The following is a 26,511-nucleotide window of genomic DNA, read 5'->3' as shown; positions in this document are numbered from 1 at the left end:
GTTCTTGTACAAGACTTTACTGTTAAGGTGTTTGGGCTTTCCATTGATGCTTAGGACGAAAATTGAGTTTCATACATAGAATTATATTGCTAAATCCATTAAGAACGTGATGCAAAGAGAATAGCTCAATTAAAAAAAATACATTAAAAGGGCTATACATTGATTAAATAAATAAGCAGTGGCTCAAAAAGGGCAGAGGGGGGAGCTGAGAAGTATAAGGATTGAAGGCACTACTTTCAAAGGAAGGTGGATGAATGGGGAAAATTGCTCCCAGAGCTCCTCCACATTCTCTCTACAATGTCTCATTTACCATACATTGACTTCTTCCTGAGGCACCAAAATACATCCAACAAATACTGACACAGAGATAATTTTCTGATGCTGCATTCAGGTTGCACTCCTTCCTCCTTGGAGACCTCTCCCAAGCCCTCTTCAGATGTTGAGAATCAAGTAATTATGCAGGGGTGCGATAAGGCAAAAAAAAGCACACAACTTCACGTCCTACCCATTTGGTCACTGTCTCCCAAGTTGTAGGGCGACCTTCTGAAGCAGACAGCTTCTTCTACTCCTTCAGGCCTTCTGTGGTTGTAGAATCCTGGAAGATCTACAGGTTGTCCAAAGTTCATTCTACCCAGAGTAAACCTATTGAAATAAATAGACATGACTAACTTGGGTCCATTAATTTCAGTGGGCTTACTCTAAGTAGAACTTGGTTGGCTACAACCCTAAGCATACTCATCACTTCGGTTGCTTTGTAACATGATTACTTTACACAGTTTCTGAATGCCTGAAGAATCATTCCAATCTACTCTCTCCCTGCCCCTTAAAGCATTTAAGGTGTGCAGTATCTGTCAGTGCTTTATTGTAAAACTTTGCACAACACAGTACCTTTTTTTTTTTAGTCCAGTGATATTATTTATTGGCTAGCATAGCTATATTTGAGGATCTTATTAAATTATATTTGTGACTTCTTTCCAGACAACATGTAGTGTTGTTTTAGCTTTTTATAGCTTTTAGATGCCCCCGCTATTGTGTGTAATAGGTTGTCTTTGTCGGTGTGTACTTGGCAGTGTGTAAACGCAATAGCTTTTAACAAACTGTTTGTAGGTAGGGGTGTGAATTGTGATTATGTGTGCTTGTCGCTACACTCCTTCATATGCTCTGTATCCGCATATGCAGATCCCAGCTTGCGTAGGATTCGCTTTCATGACTTGTACAGCATGGCACTGCAGTGTACAGATCACACCTCTGTTGGTTGGTCTCTGTACAGATGTCATAATCGAAACGTGGATGTTGTGGGTGGAGTTAGCGGCATGATCACAATCCTCGACTCCCCAGTGAACAGTTGCCCAGAGCTGCCACAGAATCATAGAGTTGGAAGGGACCACAAGGATCACCTGGTCCAACACCCTTTCAGGCCTACCATGCAGGAAAAGAAAATTCAGTTGTGTGTAAATATGCTATGCTCCCTTTCCCCTTCGCTCCATCTCTAGATTTTTCTGTTTTGACTTCTGCTGCGGAGAGATGAACGAATCCTTGCATTCACTCTTGTGCTTATTCACTGGTGGAGATGCAGATTCTCTTTTTCCTTTTCTCTCTTCATCCCTATGCCAAAGATCGGTGGGTTCGGAATCTGGGGCTTTACATATGCAGAGCACATGCTCTTCCGCTGAGTTATAGCCATTCTTTGTTGCTTACACTCTTGCAAAATATTTAGAAGTTGTCTTAATAAACCATAAAATCTGATCAAAAAAAGCATTTGGAACATGGAGGCAGCATCTGCTGATTCCCCAGTCTCTCCCTTGTTCGTCCTCTCCCTGCCTCCCTAAATGTATCACCCGGTTACTTGTTTACACTAGTTAGTCTGTCATTGGTGGTGGTTTGAGGATTTTACTTGGTTTTGTTTCAGAGCAATTAATATTGCACTTCTAAGTGAGAATAGAAATATCTGCAAATACTGTGGCATATGTCACTTCGACACTCTAAAAATAATATAGCAGTGACATGTTGCTAGGATAGCTGCATATGAATGTGTATTGTTGATGAATGCTTGCAACAGTAATATGAAAATAAGAGAAAACGGGGGCTTCTTTCTACAGTAACTCCTGTTTTGGCAATGACATATGATTTACAGTCAAGAAATCTGCTTTATAACTGCTACATAGGCCTATGCCTGACATTAAAGAAATCTGCAGATGCTGCTTCAGTCCCAGACCCCCTCCCTCCGGTTTCATTCTACATTGTGGACTAATGCAGTTATCTGTGTGTTTGTACATAAATAAATTTCACCAGGAAGGTCCTACTATGTTTTCTGTATATATGTGTAAATATTTATATAGAGTATAAATTTTTAACACTGCCCTAAGGTTACTTTCACACTAGAAATAGGTTGTTTTTCTACTGTTGAATCTGACGCATCTTTTTGTGGAAGTTATTTATTTTAGTGTTGGAAAACTGCTTCTGCTTTTGATCAAAAGAGCTACCCATTTAAGTAATCCTCGTTTTGCATTCAAAGCTACCAGTCAATTGAATGGCTTTCCAACAAATGATGTCAGTGGACCTAATAAAGGAACCATTATTTCTCTCCAGTTGTCAACAGTTTAAGCGGCCCTCCTAACCCCACCTACCTGGGGGTAAGCCACATTGAATTTTAATCCTTTGCGGACATTGGACTGTGCTGTTAGACTATGTGCCTTCAGAATTAAAAAGAATCACACTTTCTAAATTACAAAATTCTAAGTTTTTAACCAACAAATTCCTGCAGCACCTTAAGACTGGATGAATTTGTTCATGAAAGTTTGCTGTAATAAAATCTGTTAGCCTTTAAGGTGCCACAAGACTCTTGGTTGGTTTTGCTGCAAAGGACCAACATGGCTGCCTTTCTGTAAGCTGTAAATGCACTTCAATTACGTAAATAAGTTTTAGTATTAACCTATAACTGTAGATACTGCAAACAATAACATGCCTATCAAGCTCAGACTCTCTGCACCATACCTGATGGCACTATTCCTCTCCAATACATGCTTAAATCTTTTTCTTTTCTGGTATACACGGGGCAGGTGTAGAAGAATGAGATTTGACATGCCTGAAGCAAACGACTCAGCCAGACCTAGCCTAGCTAAAAATACAGTGTACCTTTTGAATTATGGTGTATAGGTTATTGGCTTACAGGACATGCATGTTAACCTAACATTAACACATGGTCTTGGACCACCAGGAAACTGGTGCACATTCCTCAATAAATCTTGTTGAATCTCTGTGCACATGGTTTAAAGTAAGGCAGCAGGGGTTGGGAACTTGTCGGGGGGTCCCTCCCGCCCTGGATGTTGTGGGGTTCCAGCTCCTATCGCCTTAAGCAAACATGGGCAATGGCAAGGCATTATGGAAGTTGCAGTCCAACAACATCTGGAAAGCCAGTTCATTCTCCCTGGTTTTATCCTATAAAACGGCTCCAGAGATCTCCATGCCGATCTAATTGTAGTTGCTTGTAAGAGTAAACAAGAAGCATAGAATCGTAGAATTGTTGTGTTGAGAGGGGTCACATCTAGTCCAACCCTCTGCAATGCAGCAATCTCAAGTAAAGCATCCATGACAGATCGACATCCAACCTCTGCTTAGAAACCTCCAAGGAAAGAGCCCACCAGTTTGCAAGGGAGTCTGTTCCACTGTCCCAACAGCTCTCACTTTCAGAAGGTTCTTCCTCAGAATCTGCTTTCTTGTAACTTGAAGCCATTGGTTTTAGTCCTAGCCTCTAGTGCAGGTATAGGCAAGCTCTGGCCCTCCAGATGTTTTGAGACTACAGTTCCCATCATCCCTGACCACTGGTCCTGTTAGCTAGGGATGATGGGAATTGTAGTCTGCCAGAGTTTCCCTATGCCTGCTCTAGTGTAAGAAAAACACGGGGGCCTCATTTGATCAGTAGAATTTTTTGTATCTGGTGGGCGGGGCTTGTGTGTTATGCTCCGGAATCAGCCCCTCCCTTCAGTGTGTTCAGTTAAGAATGTCAGTTAAGAGGGACCAGCTGCCTCTTCTCGCTTATTGCCTCAGACTTGCCTCGTGTTATTGCCTTTAGTTTCATGTCGCTGTATTTAGTTTCTCTCATTACGTTATTTTGTTACAGTATTATTAAAGCTTAGTTTACATTTGCGTGAGCCACTTACTTTTTCCTCAAAGAAAAAGAAACTCTGCTGAAGAATGGTGGAATATCCCAAAGTTGGGTGAGTAAGGGAATATTCCCAGTTTGCCAGGAGCATTGATTTTGTTAATCATCCTCCCAACTCCCAACTTGCTCCATCTTCCATGTGGCAGCCCTTTAGATATTTGATGGTGGCTATCATATTTCCTCTCAGTCTCCTCTTTTTCCAGGCTAAACCAAACTCCTTCGACTGTTCCTCATAAGGCTTTGTTTCCAGACCCTTGATCATCTTGGTCACCCTCCACTGAACATGTTCCAGCTTGTCAGTATCCTTATTAAATTGCGGCTCCCATAACTGGACATAGTATTTCAGGTGTGGTCTGACCAAGGCAGAATAGAGTGGTACTATTACTTCCCCGGATCTGGACACTACACTTTTGTTGATGCAGCCTAGCATGGCAGTAGCTTTTCTACATGTATTCTAATTCCCAATATTTAAAGTGGTGTAAATCAGCTTTTTGTCAAATGGAAAATACTTCTCTTTAGCCAGCTTTTAGAACTACATTTTTAGAACTAGATTTTGCTGAGCAACTGAAAAGGAAAAAATAGTCAGTAAATTGGTAGCACTTTTTGTCAGTCCATATGGCTTCCTGCCTAAATCAGCTGCTGCTATTCACTGACAAAGTAGGTTTCTTTATTGAAACCTATGGACTGTCATGTAACTAAGCCCTTTACTTCATTTAATCTTTGTATGGTATTCTAAGGTTTGTAGCTTTAAAAAAAAATTAAAACAACATTTCCTTGCGTTTTTCAGTCTTAACATTACATTGGGCATTCCAGCACAGAATAAATGGAGTGTGTTTTGCAGTTAGTTGCACAGAAACTTCAGAGTCGTTCCTTCATCACACTTTATTGGTCAGTTTATCCATCCCAATGATATCTGGAACGTCTACAATTGCTGCTGTTGACGCAGCTTTCTAATGGTGAACTAATATGGTCTTACCAGAAACAAAAAAATAGTTTGCAGTGATAACTTAATACTCTGAAAGGCAAATAGTGCAAAAGAAAAATGTCCTTTTTAAAGTCTTGCACCAGTTATTTGAAAAATACCACTTATATTTAGCTTGCTAAACATTTGCTTCATTGTGTAATTTCCAACACCTAAAAATGTATTTAAAAAAAATAAAATAAAATGGGAAGAGTGTTGGTTGCTTAATTTGTACTGTACAAATTAGGTGACTTTGAGGGAAAATAGTCTGATCAATATACCGATCTTCCACCATTTTCTGTATTGGAAGCTATTTCATAAATTCCATGCCAAAAAATACCGGTAGTCACTCTGTCACAGTCACTAGTTTTGACTACGGTACTTCTCTTTTATTCCAACTCTTTTTTCCTATTTTAAAATTGTTCACCCCCTTAATGATTTTAGGTAGTTGACTTCTCAAGCCTATACATGGCTACTCAGAAGTAAGTCCTAAAGTCCTATTGAGTTCATAGGCTTTTTTCCAGATAAATACATGTAGGCTTTTTTCCAGATAAATACATGTAGACTTGGAAATAAAGCATTGGTGAAATTTAAGACATGGGGGGGGGGACTTTTAAAAATAATTAAGGAACTGATTGTTTAGGCCTACTCTGAAACTTAGTTGCCCTCTAGAGGTTTTCATACAGCAGTACAGTGGAACATATATTGTTCATTTGTCTTTTTTAGAGAAAGAGAGAGAGAGAGAACCATCACAGTTTAAGGAGATAAGATTTATATAAAATAAAATGGACACACACTCATTTAGCTGTGTTAGGAGGTGTTAGTGGCATTTTATTTTGACAACCTGGAAATACTCTTGATTTTATCAATCTTCATGCTAGTTTGGAAGTGCTGAAGGATCATGTTTCAAGTACAGTATAATGTGCTCTTCACCTCATGTGCACTTCGTGTACGTTCAGATAGGCATAATTTCCGTTGTCTTTTTAATGCCTGTTGGAACCCTTCCTTTTTTTAGCAAGTGAAAAGATACATCCCAGACTGTATCTTCATTGGCCTAGAGATGGTGTTTAATATATGAATTTGTGCGGCTGTTTTCATTGTGCAGTTGCTTTCAGATATTTTATGGGAAGGGATTTATAAATGTGTTTTTACACTTATTGCCTCACCTTTTTAAGTGTGATGCTTCATTAGTGTAGAAAAACATGTGGTTGAAGATTTCTTTTTAATCCTAGTACTGGTTTTGACCTATAAACGGCTAAGGACTGCCTTTCTCCATATGAAGCCACCCAGACCCTGAGATCATCATTCTTCATGGTGCATTCGTTACATATCTTTAGGCACCAAGCGAAAATGTTCCTCTTCAACCAGGCCTTTGGCATCTGATGCCCTTTTAAATGTGTCGTGGGAGGGGGGATTATTGGTTTGTTTTTGTTCTTATTGTGTATTTTGTGTTTTTTATATTGTAGTTTTATGTTGTGAACCGCCCTGAGGTCTGTGGATGAACAGCAGTATACAGATTTAATAAATAATAATAATAATAATAATAATAGGTGCAGAGCTTCTTCTGTTTCAACTAAATGGTAGAAGACGATCTGTCTTCCATCTTTTCCATTGAAAAGAAAGCCTTCTCTCATGAAAAGTAGTAGGAGATATTAATGAAACATGGAGTTATATGCCTCAGAGTGGTGGCTTTAGCATGAGTTTGGAATACAAAAGCCTCTGTACAGATAAACTAATTTAAAGGCATCGTCAAAGCAAAATAAAAAATAAAAAAATTCCTTCCAGTAGCACCTTAGAGACCAACTAAGTTTGTTCTTGGTATCGGTTAAATATAATCTGCTTTATCCCCATCTGGTGGTGAAAAGAGGTGTGTTCACCACCAAGCATCTCATGGGTTTTTCCCTCCTGCCTTGCATATGGACACTAAGCCTTTTGAAGACCAATTTAGGCTGCAGCTAGAAGCCTTAGTGCTACAAACTGTCTCCGTTTTAGATTCTATATCACACCTGCTGTTGCCCAACTGTAGGGCACTTGATCCTACAGGATATGGGAAAACTGAGACTGAGGCTATGTTGCCGTGTTGGAGTTTGACACAGGTTAACATAGCAATAAGCACTGATGGGAGATAGCTGTAGGGGAACTTTGTGTGTGTTCTAGTTCTGCCTCTTCCAGACCCTGGTGCTATAATGCTTGATGTCAAGAATTCTTACTATGGAAACAGGAAACAAATCTACTAGTGCTCTTGAAAGGGACCAGCCTAATAGGCGAAAAAGGTATGTTTGTCACAAAATATAGACCTCTTTCTTTACAAAGCCTGCTTCATTTTTACAGGTGTTGGGACGTGAGGAAGGAAAAGTCTATAAAATGAGTATTTTTGGAGAATGATATCCCCAGTGGGCTTGTTTAGCCTACTAAAAAGGAGGGCATGGGGGAAGAGGGCATGTTCACACTTTCTCTAAAAACATTGGAGGGCTAAATGCATTGCAATGTGGCAACTTTGTTTATGTTAGTAATTTTGAAGAGGCCACCTGTAGTCAGTTTTTAGCTGATGCAAGGATTAAATGAGGTTTTTTTTTCCTCAGCACTTACCCACAGACACTAGACTAAACCAACTCTCATAGGTCTAATATTGTGGTGCCAAAAAACAGTTTTTTTAAGATACAGCTGGGCACATTTTCTGAGGGATTTCAGTATCTTTCAAACTGTGTTGTGGTCCCTTTGGTTGTCAGAAATGTCTCCAACTTCCAGTGTGTGGGACAAAGGTGGCCACAGGACAAATACAGTCGTACCTTGGAAGTCAAAGGGAATCTGTTCCGGAAGTCCGTTCGAATTCCAAAACATTTGGAAACCAACATGCGGCTTCTGATTGGCTGCAGGAAGCTCCTGCAGCCAGTCGGAAGCCGCGTTAGACGTTGGGTTCCAAAATAATGTTTGCAAACTGGAACAATCACTTCCAGGTTTGCGGTGTCCGGGAGCCAAAACGTTTGACTCACAAGGCGTTTGAAAACCAAGGTATGACTGTAGTCCAAAAGAACATTTTTTGTTCACGTACACATTATATAGGTATTATAAGAGGCACAGCAAGAAACTAGCAGGGACGGGACAGCTTGGCTGGGTTAGGCAGGTGAATAATGTCTCCCTGTGAGAAGGCGTGATCCTTGCCTGCTTGAAGGAGGCAATGGTAAACCCACTCCTCAGAAAACCCTCCTGGGATTCAGAAAATCGTAAGTAATTGACAGCCATTTGCCAAACTCCCCTTCTTGGGCAACTTCCTCAATTGGGTGGTAGTGGACCAGATCCTGGTGCTCTTGGAGGAAACTGATTTTTCAGATCCATTTCAATCAGGATTTAGGCCCAGTTAGGCACAGAAACTACTTTGGTTACCCTGTATAATGACATATTGGTAGAGAAACAGGGAAAATGTGTCCTTGTTAATTCTTCTCAACCTCTCAATTCTTCTCAACAGGCCTTTTCTGCAGTGGCTCCCAGCTTGTAGAATGCTCTCCCCTGGGAGGCTCGCCTGGCACCTTAATTACATAACTTTAGGCACCAGGCAAAAACATTTCTCTGGCCAATTAAACCATCTGTGGCCTTTTAAACTGTGTGTGTGTGGGGGGGGTAATTGTTTTGGTTTGTATTTTAGTGTTTTTATAATGTAGAATGCCCTGTGATCTTCAAATGAAGGGCAGTGTAGAAATTTAATAAATAAATATTGAATATTGCTGATTATTTTGCTACGTTTTTCTCCAATCAGTCTCTGCTTCTGCTGCCTTTTGCTTGCTGTTGTGTGTTCTGAACCCACAGCACAGTATCTTGTTATACTCTTCTGTTTCTTCAGCGAGGGTTGCAGTTGTAAATGATTGCATTCAGATTGATCTCTGTTATATTTTTAGTTTCAGAGTTGCTGTTGCTCATTAACCTGGATTAGATCTGCAGATGTGCCCCTTGGAGAGGGATACTTGGTGCTGTCAGATGCTTGACAGTGCCAGTTACCTGCACAGAATTAATCTATGGTATCTTGGTCTGTGATCTCCTATTTCAGTTGAAATTTCTCCTTGAGTCAATGTTGCTTTCCCTGTAATCTTTTCATAAATGTTTCGCTTGTCCCTCTGCCTGACACTTCTTTAGGGCCTACCCCAGAGGCACCCCAAACAACGCATATCTAACTGACTGGGCTAGTCTCGATTTGAAGCAGGAAGGAGAACGGACTCTTTGCTGCCTGCTGTTACTGTTCTGAGATCAGTGCGCAGGCTTTGTGTGTAAATGAGGAAGGGGCTTGAAGCTAGTGAGAGATGACTAGCAAATGCAGTTCTGTTAGAAGATAAAATGGTGTGAAATGCCAGGAGCCTGCTTTTTCAGAAGCATTTTGCATTGAAGAGAGAGCAGGAAACGCGTAGCTGGGGGCCACCTTCTAATACGATCCCTTCCATCCCCATAGTCCTCTAAGAGTGTTGCATGATATAGGAGCTTACCTGAATTTGCCTGGTGCTAACGCAGGTGATGCTGTGGTCTAAACCAGAGCCTAGGGCTTGCCAATCGGAAGGTCAGCAGTCTGAATCCCCGCGACGGAGTGAGCTCCCGTTGTTCGGTCCCAGCTCCTGCCCACCTAGCAGTTCAAAAGCACGTCAAAGTGCAAGTAGATAAATAGGTATCGCTCCGGCGGGAAGGTAAATGACGCTGTTCTGGTTTTGCCAGAAGTGGCTTAGTCCTACTGGCCACATGACCCAGAAAAACTGTCTGTGGACAAACGTCAGCTCCCTCAGCCAGTATAGTGAGATGAGCTCCGCAACCCCAGAGTCGTTCGTGACTGGACTTAACTGTCAGGGGTCCTTTACCTTTTTTTATGTCATACTTTTATAAAGGGACTGCCCTGGCTTTATCAGAGCACTCCTGTGAAATGGACTGGAAAAGCTGTGTTTTTACCATTGCAGCTGAATCTAGCTAACTTTTCTGTCAACAAATTGAGATTAATGCTCAATAAGCAGGTCTACTGAAAATGCGCCAACCCCCAAAGATCTGCAGTGAAAGGACATAGACTCACTTGGTCTTGGTCTTTGCAGATAGTTCTGTGTCAAAGGCTTGTTGCTTCCTGGGTATTGCTTTTGTTTTCATTATTACTTTTTCATTAATTTTACTAGCGGCCTTTTGCCTTGCCAGGGCTGCTTTTAAAGTTCCAATTAACGCCTTTGCCCGGCACTCGTCTTTCTAGGCCGGGACTAAATTTAGTTCTTTTTAGTTAGTTATTAGTTATTTAGTTCTTTTTCGGGGAAGGCAGATCATCTCTGGCTTAGTGAACAACTTCTTAGCTTTCCTCCAGGTCATTCTAAAAACAGTTTTGGAAACTGGAAAGGTCATTCTTGGGGAACTTGGTGTGTTCTTGGTATCCTGCTACTTTAGCTCAACATGAAATGTCTCTCCACTCAGAAATTGCTATGAATTCCATGGGAAGCATTTCATGAGTGCTACAAGATACTTTTGACCAAGGCTGCTGCTTCCATATGAGTCGCTTTTAGAACTACCCAGTTATTATTATTCTGTTGCAAGCTAGAATTGGAATTGACTTTCCATACTATTGGGAGTATTGCATTTTGCTACATATGCACTCCACTGCATTCTGTCCACACCAGTGGGCATGACATAGCTGCTGTGACTTGGGCTAGTTGAAACTTAGCACACACAAAGAAGAATGGATAACCAAGATGATGGACTATGCCAAAATGGCAAAAATGACCGTGACGATCAGGCACGAAGATGATAAGAAATTTAGTAAAAACTGGGGGAAATTTATAGAGTACCTTAAAGATCACTGTAGATACTTTAAAATGTTAGCAGGATTGTTATAACACTTATAATAAAGTTAAAAGTGGATATAAAACGAATTGTAATTAGAGGCAGTAGAAAGAATAGAAAAATATTGGAAACACGGGGGGGGGGGAGTCCGGGGAATTCAAGTAATCCCAGATGTGTAAAAAATTGAAAATGATTTAAATGTAAACAACACTGTTAAAAAATGGGGAAAATATATCAAAAAAGAGAAAGAAACTTAGCACACATTCACTAAAATATTTGGGGCAGGTGTCACCTAATGACCACCCCATTTATTTATTTTGAATCTGCCTTTAATTATTACTGCAACACTTTCATTAAAACAAAGAAGCCAGAAAAGATAATGCTATAACAATATAATAGTATAATAATTGATTCTGGTGCTGTAACACTATACTACCATAACACTGTGCAGTAATTAAAAGATTGTTTTTAAAACCAAAACAAGGTCACAAAATGGGGTGTTCACTGCAAATGTTACGTAATAATGAATGTGTGCTAAGTCCCTCCCCACTCCACACCTTCAAAAAGGATGCAGGAGCGCTGGAGGTATTTATACCTTTCGGGATTGCACTGCTCTTCTGTCGTTCCGAAAATAGTTCGACTTTCCGTGGTCTGAGAAAAGATGGAAGAGCCACAGGGAAAATGCAAGGCAACTTGTTACTGGATTCAAAAAGAAACTGAAGACTCAGAACCAACTGTTTTTCTAGTTCCCCTATTCTCTCTGTGTTGTTGTAACTCTGCTTGTATGTGTTAGCTGAAAGTCACCGAGGATGGTGTGCTTGTGAGTTTTCCGCAACCTCCAACCTTGCTGTGCTGCACACATGAAATGTGTGGTCCTTTCTACACCTGGGGAAGGCAATGCAGGGTCGTACAGCTGTGTTGGACTACAGTTCCTATCGGCCCCAGCCAGCATGGCCTGTGGTGAGGAATGATGAGAACTGTAGTCCACAACATCTGGAGAACATCATCCTGGGTACTCCTGCCCTAGAGTGACTAGTACTGTGCCATTTAATTGCAACTGCTGCTCTAGTGCTGCAAGCTGGTACAATGGTACCTTGGTTCTCAAACTTAATCCATTCCAGAAGTCCGTTCCAAAACCAAGGTGCACTTTCCCATAGAAAGTAATGCAAAATGGATTAATCTGTTCCAGACCTTTAAAAACAACCCCTAAAACAGCAATTTAACGTGAATTTTACTATCTAACAAGATCATTGATCCATAAAATGAAAGCAACAAACAATGTATTGCAATCAATCAATCAATCAATCAATCAGTAGCTGAACTGGGTTCCACACAGTCACAAAAACAAAACAAAAAGGGCACAAAACAACTAACAAAAACAGACAGACCTCAGCGTAACTCTCAAAACGGAAGTGTGGCACTCAAAATGGAACACTTACTTCCGGGTTTGCAGTGTTTGGGTTCCAAGTTGTTTGAGTACCAAGGTGTTTGAGAACCAAGGTACCACTGTATTTGCTGGAGTGGGGCTTCAGTGTAGCATATGTAGGACTGGTCTACAAAAGCCTATAGCTCAGAATACCCCCGTTTACCAGAAGGAAATAAAGTGTCTGCGTTGTGGAGTAAGGTTAGATTGTGGGGAGAGGAAGAGACCTGTTAAATTTGAGCAGGATTTGATTTTTAGTAGGCTTTTGGTCTTTCTCCTGTCCTTCTAGAGCAGGGGTCGGCAAACTTGCCAGGCCTCGGGCCGGAGGGCGGGGGAACGCACACCCATACGTGTGCGCACACGCTATTTCCAGTGCACTTTCAGGTCGGCAGAGCACCGGAAATAGCTTATGCACATGTGCACGGGCCTCCTCAGACCCGGAAGTACGCCGGAAATGCACACAAGCTATTTCTGGCGCTCCTCCGACCCGGAAGTGGGCAACCGCCCCGCACCAGGAAGAGTGGGTGGCGGGGGGGGGGGCGCGGGCTGGATAACTGAGTCCCTTGGGCCGCATCCGGCCCGTGGCCTTAGTTTGGAGACCCCTGTTCTAGAGTTTCCCACACAAGTGCCAATTTCTGAAATTGTTCTGTTAAGGAAGATGTGCTGGGTTTGTTGTAGGGACTTTATTAGAGGTAGGGTAGAGGATCATTATTTAATATGGGATTATAAACATAGTACAGCAGGCATGAACGCGAAGGCAAATGGATGTTCAATCGACAAATGAGGTAAATTTTTAGAGAATAGGAGTTTATGCTATGTCAATTTTCTGCTTGCCCTATAATTACTTCTTTCCATCTCACCATATTCGGATTTAATCTTGTTTTTTTTCTATATGTCCTTGCTCAAATTAGAATAATTCTTTTAATCAGCTCTGTTATGCATGCCATAGTGGGCCAAGCTAGGAAAAGCCACTCCTGGCATACGGCGATGTGTATATTTTATTTGTTGCTATAATTTAAAAGTAAAATAAGAAATATTGATTTCTACTTGACTGGAGAGATGATTTAGTTTGAATATCAGTCTGATCTTAATCAGGTGAGAATTAATTGAGTTGGAGGTATTAGATATTCAGTGATGTTAACCGAACCGTGATCAATCTACAGAGAAGCCGCCTTTTGTACTGTGTCAGAAATATCAAATAGCTCACACACGACAAATCAGAACAGTCTTTTCATGTTTGCCGTACCTTCTACTTGCCTCATTAAATGCACCCGTAAATCCATTCTTTGCACAATGTGTAATCTTCAAAATAACAAGTTAATAAATCACAATTTAATACAAAGTCAAAGACATAACTTTGTTTTTATTTTATTTTTTAAATACCAGCATGTTTATAGCTTCAGTGTGAGCCTTTAGATGTCTTACGAAATACATGATTTCAAATACCCAATACTTCATAGCACCTAATCACTCCAGATTCTCTCTCCCCACCCCCAAATTGAATCGTACAGCAAAAAATAATGATGTGAATCTTGGGGGATATACTTTTTTTCTTTTGGTTCAAAGGGGGGGGGTAACTTTAAGCTTGTCCTGCTTCATGGTAGATTTTCTTATTTTAAGAGTGTGATAGCAATATCATAAGTGTTGAAGAAAATATAAATGGTGAGGTAACACCTCCATAGGATCAGCTCTTAAGTAGTAAAATTGTAAACCCTTTATATATAAACCACAGAGGCAGGTCCTAAGATTGCCAGTGTTACTTTGGCAGTGGTTTACTTGCTAAGTGTATAGGGGAGAATTACAATTAAATAATGAATCTGAGTGAGACACTTTCTTATTGCATTATGAATATTTTAAAATTTGATATATTTCTCTAGTGTGAACAGCAGCAAAACTTTTATTAGCAAAGTAGCTGAGAATTGTACTAAATCTCCATTTGTGTACTTCCATAGACTATTTGAACTTTCCCAAAATTAATGCATATCCTAGTTAGATCCAGGAAGACAGTTCTACAGTGTTTCAGTTTATAAGTTGTTTAATGTTCTTTTAAACTATACAGCCTCCCTCAGTAAAATACATACATACATACATACATAAAAATTGCGTAAGGGAATAACAATACTGACCTGCTTTACAAGGTTGGTGCAGGGATTGTTGGAGATGTTACATTTTGAATATTCTCAGAAGTGCTATATAAATGCTAGTTGGCATTAAGAAATTTGACATGAGACTAGCATCACTTTTCTTGTTTCAAAAACAACTTAATGAAGTTAACACTTTGTTGTGAAAGTTCCTTACTTTCACAAAATTTATACACCAAAATAACCAACAGTAGGATAGCTTTTTGCATATTAAATATTATCAGACATCAATTTTAAAAGGCATGCATGACACCACTTTTTGAGCTTTCCTGGCCTGTGAATCTTGCCTTCTTTAAATAAACAAAACACCATCCACTCTATAGTTGTGCACTGAACCTCCTGCTATAAAGTGACTTTGTAAGTGGAATGCTTTGCTACAAAGATGCCTATTAACTTGATAGGTTTGGTCAAGCCACACACAGCTGCTGAATTAGCTCATTAGCTGTAAAACAGGGATCGCTACCCTTAGTGACTTACCTTTGCAGGGTGGGTGGTTCTCTGTGAGGGCAAATAGTATAGCTCTGTTAAAGCACATTAATTGCTATACAGGTAATACTCGAAAAATTAGAATATCGTGGAAAGGGTCATTTCTTTCAGTAATTCAACTTAAAAGGCGAAACTAATGTATGAGATAGACCCATGACATGCAAAGCGAGATACGTCAAGCCTTTATTTGTTATAATTGTGATGATTATGGTGTACAGCTGATGAGAACCCCAAATTAACAATTTCAACTTTAGGGTTTCCATCAGCTGTGCGCCATAATCATCACAATTATAACAATTTTTCCTGCTTGGCAGGGGGTTGGACTGGATGGCCCTTGTGGTCTCTTCCAACTCTATGATTCTATGATTCTGATTCTAACCAAAGGCTTGACATATCTCGCTTTGCATGTCATGAGTCTATCTGATATATTAAACTCCAGTAGCTAATGAAAACAATTGCTTACATAAATGGATATTTCCACAATATTCTAATTTTTCGAGTTTCACCTGTATATACACAGTGCCATCTTCAAATATCCAAAGGGCTGACACATGGAAGATGGAGCAAGCCTGACATCTCCTGCTCTGGAGGCTAGGACATGAACCAATGGCTTCAAGCTACAAGAAAGGAGATTCCAACTAAACATCAGGAAGAACTTTCTTACAGTAAGAACTGTTCAAGGGTGTAACAGACTTGCATGAGAGGTAGTGGACTGTCCTTGGAGATTTTTAAGCAGAGGTTGGATGGCCACCTTGTCATGTATGATCTAGTTAAGATCCTGTCATGCAGGGGGCTTGCAATAGACGTCCCTTGGTGTCCCTTCCAACTCTACAATTCTATGATTCTATAATTTACTTCAATAAGTGACTGAATAGTTGCCATGGAAGCTCAAAATCATTCAAACACTAGAATTAACCAGATTACTTGGTGGGGCGGGTATATGTACATTCATGTTAATAATATCTGTTAGTGATTATGTTAATAATATCTGCATAAAAATAACACATGCATGTAGCTTTTTTCTTCTGTTTTGCTACTACACTTCTAAACATAGCACTACACCCATGAAGGCTGGAAAAGCAATTTTTTGTTTTTGTTTTTTTAAATGAGAAGCAACATTTCTAAACTGATAAGCCACACAAGCGTGCAGCCATACAGAAGCTGTGTGTTTTTCACATCTGCTATATGGTAGCTTAAAAAACAAAAATAAAACCACAGGAAGCTAAGTTTCATTATTTTGCTACAAACCTTGTGGGTTGTTGTTGTTGTTGTTTCTTTAAGAGTAGGCTCAAAAATAAAAATGATGGTTTATGGATTATTGGATAGCCTTATCCCTCCTTTTCTTGCAGTGCGAGACTAGACTTGAAAGGCCAACTGTTCCTCACTCAGCATGCAGTATATGTCAGCAGATTGCCGCCTGATTGTGAAAAGGGTAGTGCCCTCCAGTTATTATCTCAATTGGTAGCTTGTGGAAAATACTGTGAAAACATGGGGAACGCAATATTCATCTTTGGTCTGTCTTCCAAGTCGATGAGCCTTCTGTTGACAACATGGAAAATAAGTAAAGCTGAACAGGGGGTAGGGGGTTGATTTCCTGGAACTTAATTTTAACATTTGGCAGTTGTATACACCTGGTATTCTGTTTGATTTCTGAATCGATTTTATCCCCCTCCCCCAAAAGTGGATTTCAGTTATAGCTGTTCTGAATTTTCTGCACAGAGAAGAGAAGCTTCAAAATCAGTTAATAAAAGTGAGAGGTGCAGCGCTTTTAGACTTGAATCTAGTTAACATTTGTGTAGCTAGTCTGGCGTAGCTCCCCCCCCCCCATGTATTTGCAGGATTTAGAAGGGTTTGGGATACAGAAGCCAGCAATTAAGCTGTGTGATACATTTGCATGGTAGGATTCTTATATCCCCGTGCCTGCTCTCCCTCCCCATTTCTTTTCCTTTTTAGTTAGCATTAACAACATTAAAACCATATAGCTGGAAGCAGTTTTATCACTTTGTAATGATGCTTCCTGTGTGCATGGCCACGGCTGTGTGTAGCTCAGGCAGGGCTGCTCAGAAGCTGGGGTGTGCTCTCTGTAGCAGTTCAGTCTCCGTTCACTAGGACATCACACCTTTAACCAACTGAAGCTGGTGAGCTAACAAGTGAGAGGGACCTCCTGTTGTCTTCGGCTTTTATTTTATTTTGTGTGCATGTGGGTGTATTTTACTTCACAGCTTTCAGGGGGAATGATTGCAAAAGGAAGAAGAAAAGCTGGCCAGTGCCAGTGGGAAAGCAGAAATCCAATTGCTCTATAAACCAAATGTTAAGCTCGAGAATCCCATCAACATTTTTCCCAGCTTATTATATCCACCGTGTTTATATGAAATGAGAGAAACAGTGTATATCTATGATACACATTATATTTTAAGAGCCAGCATATAAGATATGAAATGCAGGGCTTCAACATTTTTAGGTATCTAGATTCCTTGGTCTTGCTTTTGGTTACCAGCACAGAATTTTGACATGTCTAAATGCAGAGCACACCGCTCTGTACTGTAGGATTGTCACTGAAGAAAATACATTTTACTTTTGACAATGCAATCCCAAATCTGTTTACTCCAAAGTAAGACCTACTGCAGTGAATGGGGTTTACAACCAGCAAAAGCATATATAGCATAGCAGCCCGAGTTTATTAACTCATTCATTCATGAGTTGAATTTGCATATACATAAGAACAACAGTACTGAAGAAAGAAGCATCCTTTATTTCTTTTTTGGGATGATTTTTATATGATCGTAGCAGGCACAATCTTATTATGTAAGTCACTTAGAGATATTTTGATTCAGCAGTATATAACATCTTAGAGGCATTCCTTATTGTGGGATCCCCCCCCCCCCCCGGCCAAATGATGTTGGACTACAACTTGATATTAATCCCTTACTATTGGTCATGCTGTCTGGGACTAATGGAGGACTTGGGAGTTCAATGACATCTAAAGGTCCACAGGTTTCTGATCCCTGCCTTACTGTGTGTGAGAGAGAAATGTCCTGTAACCGAGTGCTTGCCATTTTCAGTGTTTATGCAGACATGTAATTTTTAAAAATAGATCTTTTTAACCCAATGCCCAATTAAGCAGGTTAACAGTTTTCATTGATCAGAAGTGCTCTTTATTTAAACCATCCCCTTAAACACCAGAGCTCTCATTTATATTCCCTATTCAACACTGATCAGAACTATTGCAAGCCCACTAGGAGACGGAGTATGTTGGGAGTTCCTTTTTCAGGAATTTCCTAGAGGATAAATAATAGCACTCTTGCGTTTCTGTGCGCTGCTCTGGTTCGCCAGAAGCTGCTTTGTCATGCTGGCCACATGACCCGGAAGCTGTACACCGGCTCTCTCGGCCAGTAACACGAGATGAGCGCCGCAACCCCAGAGTCGGACACGACTGGACCTAATGGTCAGGGGTCCCTTTACCTTTAAATAATAGCACTCTTGCCATCTGAACACTTCTGAGTGCTTTTTTGCACACCAGAAGTCCTGGGTGACAACCATACGAGAGCTGGTCACCTTCTGGATTTTGCATATGGCAAAATACATGTGTGTGTTCATCGCACGTCATGAGACACAATGGGCTTTCAGACACGGAGGTTGTATCTGCAAAAGAAAACAGGCTTGCGTGAAGTGGTCCATCGGAATCAGCGGTGCAAAATGCTAATCAAAGTCTAGCTGTGTTATCACACGGGCCCTGACTTGTTGAAAGCAGTATGAAAAGGAGAAGGGTTTCACCTCCTGAATTTGTTACAGAATAAATACTGTTTCATAAATAGTTTAGTAGTATTGAAGATCCCTCCCAAGTATGAGCAGTGTTAATTTGTTACACAGTGCGAAGCGGGTGGGTGGGGGGGAGCCTAATTACAACCTTGTTGCTAAACAAGTGAGAAAGACCTTACAAAAAGCTCAAGGCAGCAGGCCAGGAGTGGCTAAGCTTGAAGATCAGAGCGGTCACTGAGTGAGAAAATACTTCTCTGCGAAGGCTTATTTTAGTCTCAACTAATACAATGAGGCATTATCGGTGACTTGGACAGCTTCCCAATGCAAATTTTAATGGCTGGAATAATTTGATGCATTTGGAAGGTACTGATAAAACAGCCTTTAAAAAAAACAAAAAAACCAGAACAGTGGGGCCCTTCTCTCCTCCCCTTGTGCTACTGCATTTGTGGGTTTCCCATGGGCTTCTGGTTAGTCACTGTGAGAACAGGATGTTGGACCAGGTGGGCCGTTGGCCTTATGAAGCAGGGCTCTTCTTATGTCCATATGTTTTCAGTGCACCAATGTAGTGATGGCAAAGTTGCTAGTCATTCAAAGTTGAGCAGCACCAGGGGTTGATCACCAGGCAGCCTTGAGACCTGCAGCTACTGCTGGAAGATGAAATCCCTCATGAGCACAGTTTGGCTGCTTCCCTACCTTTAGCAAGACTACGTGGTGGGCTGGGACACGGGTGGCGCTGTGGGTTAAACCACAGAGCCTAGGGCTTGCCGATCAGAAGGTCAGTGGTTCGAAGCCCCGCGATGGGGTGAGCTCCAGTTGCTTGGTCCCTGCTCCTGCCAACCTAGCAGTTCAAAAGCCCCCCCCCCCAAGTGCAAGTAGAGGTACCGCTCCGGCGGGAAGGTAAACGGCGTTTCCGTGCGCTGCTCTGGTTCACCAGAAGCGGCTTTGTCATGCTGGCCACATGACCCAGAAGCTGTACGCCGGCTCCCTCGGCCAGTAACACGAGATGAGCACCGCAACCCGAGTTGTCTGTGACTGGACCTATTGGTCAGGTGTCCCTTTACATTTACCTATGTGGTGGGCAATATCTGGCTGGGCTTTCTGGGAAGGGTTAGAGAAACTTTGGAGTTTTCCCCATGTGCTCAGGTAAGGATATGAAGTTGTAAGGGGAGGGGGATAGGTAAAGAGCAGAAATCTTGTTTAGCAAGCTTAGGATGATGGCAGGGTATTACAATACTTTGCACAGGTTTTAAAATGTCCACAGCTAGCCCCTTTCAAGCCCTCTTCCACTACTACCCTAGCAGAAGCTAGCACAATCAAAAGGTCAGGCTGTGTGCATGTATAGCCTACATTGTCTTTATTATTCATCCAGACTAAGGAAGATTTTATACCAAACACATTTGACATAGAACAGCTGGTTTATTGGGGCAATATGGACTGCTTTGTTTTGGCCTCAATATAAATGTTCTTTTTGTTTTTGTTTTCTTGACCTATTTTGGGACATGTAAGTTTAGTCCATTTCATATGGAATATTACATCACTTTGATAAAACTAATGGTGCAAAGATGGAGAAGAGTCATTTACTAGCCAATGAAGGTGGGGTGGGTGTGTTGTTTTTTAAACACTTCTACATGCTGTACTGTGGAACAGCCCTTGAGATTGTGCATTGGTGAAACTGCTTGTTTGAAAATTATCTAAATCTTCCTGCACATAAAAGGGTTGCCCATTGGGCAAAATGTTATGTAATATGTATAGTAGTGAAGGAGGAGCTGGTATTCATTTTTTTTCTTGAATACACTGGGGATAGGCATGCTCAGATTCTCCCTTCATCTCTCACCACTGGCCATGCTGACAGGGGCTGGTGGAAGTTGGACTTCCAACATCTGAAGGGTCACAGGTTTATCGCCTTGGATGTAAGACTTTATTCCTAAACCAAGCCAACATCCCTGTAGTCCAATACAGTCTCTAATACTGTGGCCAGTCAATAGCGCAAAAACACTCCATTACTGGTATTGAAGAGGTACCATTGGTGTATTCTGCTTTAGTGCACAAAGCAGTTTTCAAACAAGTGACATTCCACATGTTCAGACTGATAAGTTGTGTGATAGGCCTCTACCACATGATTGCTTATACATTCCAAGTTGTACCAATCCATGCATTTATTTGCTTAGACTCTGATAATGCTTTTAGGTGGACTACCTGTCATTTTTCAGAAACTTAAGTACACTACTGTGCTGAATGTGTAGTTTGCTGCAGTGAAGTCGTATTAGACTACTGAACAAGAGCAAGGGTCACAACCTATTTACACAACACGTTATTCAGCATAACCCCAATTGTCCCGAATTTTGTTTCAGCCTTCACCAAATGTTGCCAAGATTCAGGCTTTCTGATGGTGGTAAAATGCAGAGAAGAAAATGCAGCCCTGAAAGAATGCGTCACTGGCTAGTAAGTACAATGCATGGAGATAAGTCCACACCAAGCAATAAGTTAAAGGAAGAGTAAAAATAAAATGAGCTCTAGAAGCTGACGATAGATCATCTTAGTCTCAATAGGTAGTATATGATACACAATCTGGGTGTATCTATACTAGCATAGCCAGTGCTTTTTTTGTAACAAATGACATGCAAGTACTCTTATATTAAGTGTCAGGTGTGCCAGCAAAAAATGGCTGCCATGGCAAGCAAAGAAAAGGTACCCTTTTAAGTACTACTGAGTGCTTTAAAAAAATGCACTGAGTATAACTTGTATGGGCTGTTACCCTTCTGGTTCACTTACTTGATAAAGAATCTACCTAGGTTATATCATTGCATCTTCTGTCACATTAAAAAGCTTGAAGACCCAGTCCTATGATGAAAAGTTTAGGCTGGAGAAGAGATGATTAAGAGGTGATATGACAGCCATTTTCAGATATTTGAAGGAATGCAATGTAGGATGCAAATGTATGTTGCTTCAGGGTGTAGGAACTGAACCAATGGGTTCACATTACAAGAAAGGTTTTTTTTGACTAAACATTCAGAAGAACTTCCTGTCAGTGTGGGAACTACCACTTTCAACAGTCAGAGAGACTTGCTTGGAAAGTGATGGGAGCCTTCTTGCTATAAGTTTCTAGGCAGTTTTAAGAACACAGCAGCTATTGTGAAATGCATCCTTCTGCTCTGAGGTTGCCTGTTTTGTTAAAGGGACGTAGGGTTAAATCCATTGTTGTGTGAGACTCAGTTCCCAACAGCACCTTCATCTCCCCCCACCTGTACATGCCTAACCCTCTGGGGAAGATTGAGGGTGCAATGGAGGGTTGCAAGGCGGAGAATCTGAAGTTTCATTTTGAAAGTGCACAGACCCTAGAATTAACAAGGCAGTATTATTTTTTCTCTTGTACTCCTCTTTTTATACGAGTTGGGACAATATATTGCATTCTACACCCCTCCCCCACCATTTGTAGTAAGATGAAAAGAGAAGGCCCAACTGCTAAGTATTAGAAGGTGATTTACACACACACACACTCTCTCTCTCATACACACACACACACACCCTTGCAGGCAATTCAACAAGAACTATCAATTTGTGGTTGTGGGGTGTAGGTATCAATGCAGTCTCCTACACACATTTCACACATCTCTGCAACAGTAGGCTTATGAGTTCCCTTCTCTTAAAAATGAGCAAGAAGTAAACACCAGCTATGTTTGCACACTCACATAGAATACCTACCGCAGAATCAGTATCGCTGTTGTTGCTTTCCTACATGTTTTAAAGTAGTTTAGTAACTAAAATCGAGTAGAGAAACTGTTAGACTTAATGAACGCATTTTGCCTGTCTTCTAGCTACAATGATCCATCGTTTTATGAAGAATGCAAGGCTGAATATTTGAAGCAAAGGGAAGAGTTCAGAGAAACGGGAAATCGTCGAAAGCAGCAGAGGCTTCCTACAAGCATGTAGTCAAAGTCTTAAATGTTTTGGCTGAAACTTTTAACTTTATATACCTTTGATATCATGGAATTGAATAGATCTTACAATCACTTTTCCCTAACCCAATCTTGCTGAAATAAATGGAGCTTGTATGCTATCATATTGTAATACAGGAAGCCAGAAGGCGTGATCCTCTGCTTAAAAACCTCAAATGAAAAGTCTTCCAAGGAAGGTAAACTATTCCATTCAGTTACACACTTTTATTCACAATAGAAGCAATTTTCCAGACACCTTAAGCTAAATGTATACTAATTTTTTTCAGGATACCGCATTTATTTTTCTAAAAGCTCTGATGTCATATGTAACATCAGACATGAGGGCAGGTAGAAAGGGCTGCAGAAAGCAGGATAAGCTGATGGGTGGAGAGTTGACTCTTCAGTTCTGCGCACCAGCTGATGCTGAAGTACACTGCAAGCCCTGCTCCAACTTACCAGGGATTCGCAGAAGCTGTACTGATTTGTGTATACGCCAATCATGGCAATCTAATCCTCACTTCCTCTTGTAGTCTCTCCACCCTGGTTTTTATTCATAAGGCCATGAGCTGTGAAGGAAAATAAAGTCAAGATACATTCAAATGTCAATTGAGGCTTTCCTCCATCTCTTCAGGCGAAGCCCCTTTAATTGAGATGAACTTACTAACAGGGCAAAAAGGAACTGAGCGTCTTGTTTTAAAGTGCAAATAAGAGAGCAAGAGGATCAGTGTAAAAAGGGAGTGGGGAGCAGCAGCCTCCACATGTTTGAATGCAACACCCATTGTTACCAAGGACTGGCCAGACTGGCTGGGGCTAAGTGGAGTTTTGAGTTCATCTTCTGGACAGTCGCAACTTTCCTATTTCTGATGTAAAGGAAAAGGTGGTGGTGGTGGGGATAAATTGTAGCAGTGCAGGATTGGAAAGAGTAAAAGTGCTGTTAATCAGTGGCATGCTACTGTAAACCTCTGTCCAGAAAGGAAGTATCGCTATACTAAATACACAAAATAAAAGGTTTGTTTTAACATGCCACTTATTTTTATTCACCATACCCTTAGTGTATTTGTTTCAGTTCAATTCTGTAATGATAATTTGATATTCAGCAAAGCATATTGTTGACCAAATCAAATTTAAATCAAAACTTTCCTAAGTTTTTATTTTTTAAAAAACATCCTGCAACTAACCCATTTGCAGAGGCATCTCTTTCAACACTTCTGGGAATTTCCAACTTTCACACCTACTTTCATATTGATCAGACCGGCTGGATTTGTGTATGAGGCAGCCTTTAGACTTTCTATGGTACCTCAAGGCAAAAAGCCAGAACAGGAAGCTTTTGGTTTTTTAAAAAGTAGAAAATGCTTAAAGGGGGCAGAGCCTTATTTGTCTTAATTGAAGACCTTGCTAAAACAGCAATGCATGAATGCTTCACAAACTCACAAGTTCCCAAGTGATTTTAAACTCAAAAGTTTTGCTTGGGAAGGGAGGGAGAACTGTGAGAAGCAACTGAATGGCAAATTCAGATTATAGCCATTCTTCCCTTGCTAAAAGCTACTGGTTTCCCTCCTTAAATTAGCTCCATCTTTGTTTATTGCTGTATGCATCCCACAGCAATGTAAAAAGCCATAGGAAGTTGCCCTTATGCTAAGCCAGACACTTGTCCATCCACCCACTGTTATCTATGTTAAACAGCAGCAGATGCCATGGGGGGTGCCTTCCAGCTGTTAGTGGACTACAACTTCCATCAGCCTTAGCCAACATGGTGAATGGTCAAGAATGGATGGAATGTGCAGTCCAGTAACATTAAAGGGCACTGCTTTGGCTAGCCGTGCTCCAGGGTTTCTTACAGGATCCTTCCCAACTTTATCTTCATAGCCTGGAGATTGAGTGTGGTATTTTCTGCATGCAAACCATACACTTTATACCATTAGACTTCTGCAGGTTAAGACTCGTATAGCACAAATCATGTAAAATAGGCTCAAGGGTTCCTTGGTATGGTAACACCTACACTAGTGTGTCAATGTATGGAATGGGAAGGTGAAAGAAAAGGAATAACCACTTCAATGAGTAGCTCACCTAAAGAAACTGAGCTGGTTAATGTTCTCACTGCATCATGGCACCTCATAAAACATACAAGTCTCCTCCCACTTAGGAATTCATTTACCTACACAATGTATTTAGTTGAATATTGCCATGCACAGTAAGGGAGCGACAAGCAGCAAAGCAAGAAAAAAAAAACTACGAAGAGATTGCTGAGGTGTAGAATTATGCACCAGATATTAAAGTTTCATTCATGCATCTTGCAGTTGTGGACATTTCTGAGGTACAAAAGCTCGTAGCAGTCAAAAAAATAATGACTACTTGTATCAATTTATAGAAAGCCATTTTCGAAGAAAAATAATTTATTTAAAAATACGTCCATTTCTCCAGTACATTGTTTAAAATGTTAACTCTGTCAGTGTGCTGGACAGTGATACTTATTCAAGTCGCTGTAACCCCAAGAAGCAGCCTTGAGAAACACATCAGAGCTCTGCAGCCACATGAGAAATGGCTTTTGCTGCTTTGTTATTACACAGGTAGTTGGTTCTATCAGCTAAAGTCTAGTGACTTGGATTTATTTTATGCATATTGGATTCTGTTCTATTACTCTTCAGGAGATTGTACTCCCTTGAGTCAGCTATGTTCATTGGTCAGAATAAATTCCAGCATCTGACACCATTTCCATTAATCACAGACAAGCCAGGGTATGTGAGCGAGAGAAGAGTATCGGGTGAATGGTATGTACCTTATTTATGTATGCCATTCACTAACACAGTAGAAGTCATCCTTTCTCCCTCTTCCACAGATAAAACTCTCTCCAGTATGAGACAAAGAATAAATATTTAAACTACAATGCAAGGAAGGGAAGACTTAGCCACGTTTCCTTTTACAGAAAATCACTGATATGCTTGCACTGCTCTGGAACACAGCACCCAGGCAAGTGATTTTTATCATTTAAGAACATGCATCTTAAATAGGGTGAAAAACCTTTTCTCCCCCCCCCCTTTGGGGTATCTGTCAGGGGCCACATGCCAAAAGCAGGCAGGGCCAGAGTCAATACTGGGTGTGGCTACACTTTCTCTCTCCACTCAGCAGGTTACCAGGAAGGGACATTACCAGATGATAGGAGCATGAGCAGAGGGCTTTTGGAATTGGGCCAAGGCTTGCAGGTTGCTCACCCCTGATCTCTTAGGTCCAATGCTGATTTTACTTTTCCCTAGTCGTGTTTCAAGTCCAAGTTGAGAAGGAAGGAGGAGGGTGGCATAATGCATTAATTTGTAACTGTTGAAATGATCAGATGAGATTCTGGCACAGAACTAGTAAAACTCAGAGCTGATCTCTCACTTTGTTGCCAGCCCTTTCCAGCATGAGAGAATCTTACTCCACTGCATCTCAAAAGGCCAAAGAGGAAAAGGTATTGCTGGAAACATGGACATTAACAGGCTCTGAAAGCATCCACTATTCTCTGCTTGAAAACAAATCAATAATGATTAATAGGTTTTGCTACAAAATCTTAATTTCAGCTAATCAGTAATACAGGGTAGGGACCAGGAACTTAAGAATTATTTGATTGCCAATATAGTTATAATATTGAGTTACTATGTACATAATGTTTCTGACACTTCAATGCACCTTATGAATATAGGACATAAATTTTATCATAGATTAAATGCATTTATCATATTACAGTTCTTCCTGCTTAAGGCGCCTGGAGGTTTCTACATCAAAGCAGTCAGTGAGCTTAAGAGTCAAAGCAAAGTTTTTGGTAACTGGCAGATAGGCACGCAAATGGTCACTGCATTTTGGTAGGGTCATACCAGAAC

General features: G+C 40.8%; 1 protein-coding gene across 1 annotated transcript in view; it reads left to right on the top strand.

The window, feature by feature from the left end:
* Window positions 1–23,263, top strand: part of CMC1 (C-X9-C motif containing 1) — a 42,333-nt gene extending 19,070 nt beyond the window's left edge. Inside the window, exons 3-4 of the mRNA XM_033166108.1 lie at window positions 21,074–21,164; window positions 22,538–23,263. Of these exons, the coding sequence (XP_033021999.1) occupies window positions 21,074–21,164; window positions 22,538–22,652 (206 nt within the window). The 3' untranslated portion in view covers window positions 22,653–23,263. The remainder of the gene's footprint in view (window positions 1–21,073; window positions 21,165–22,537) is intronic.
* The last annotated feature ends 3,248 nt before the right edge of the window (window positions 23,264–26,511 follow it).

Source organism: Lacerta agilis, chromosome 12 (assembly GCF_009819535.1).
Source record: "Lacerta agilis isolate rLacAgi1 chromosome 12, rLacAgi1.pri, whole genome shotgun sequence".
In the NCBI taxonomy this organism is placed as follows: Eukaryota; Metazoa; Chordata; class Lepidosauria; order Squamata; family Lacertidae; genus Lacerta; species Lacerta agilis.
The sequence above is the reverse complement of the archived record's forward strand: the minus strand, read 5'-3'. Positions and strand labels throughout refer to the sequence as shown.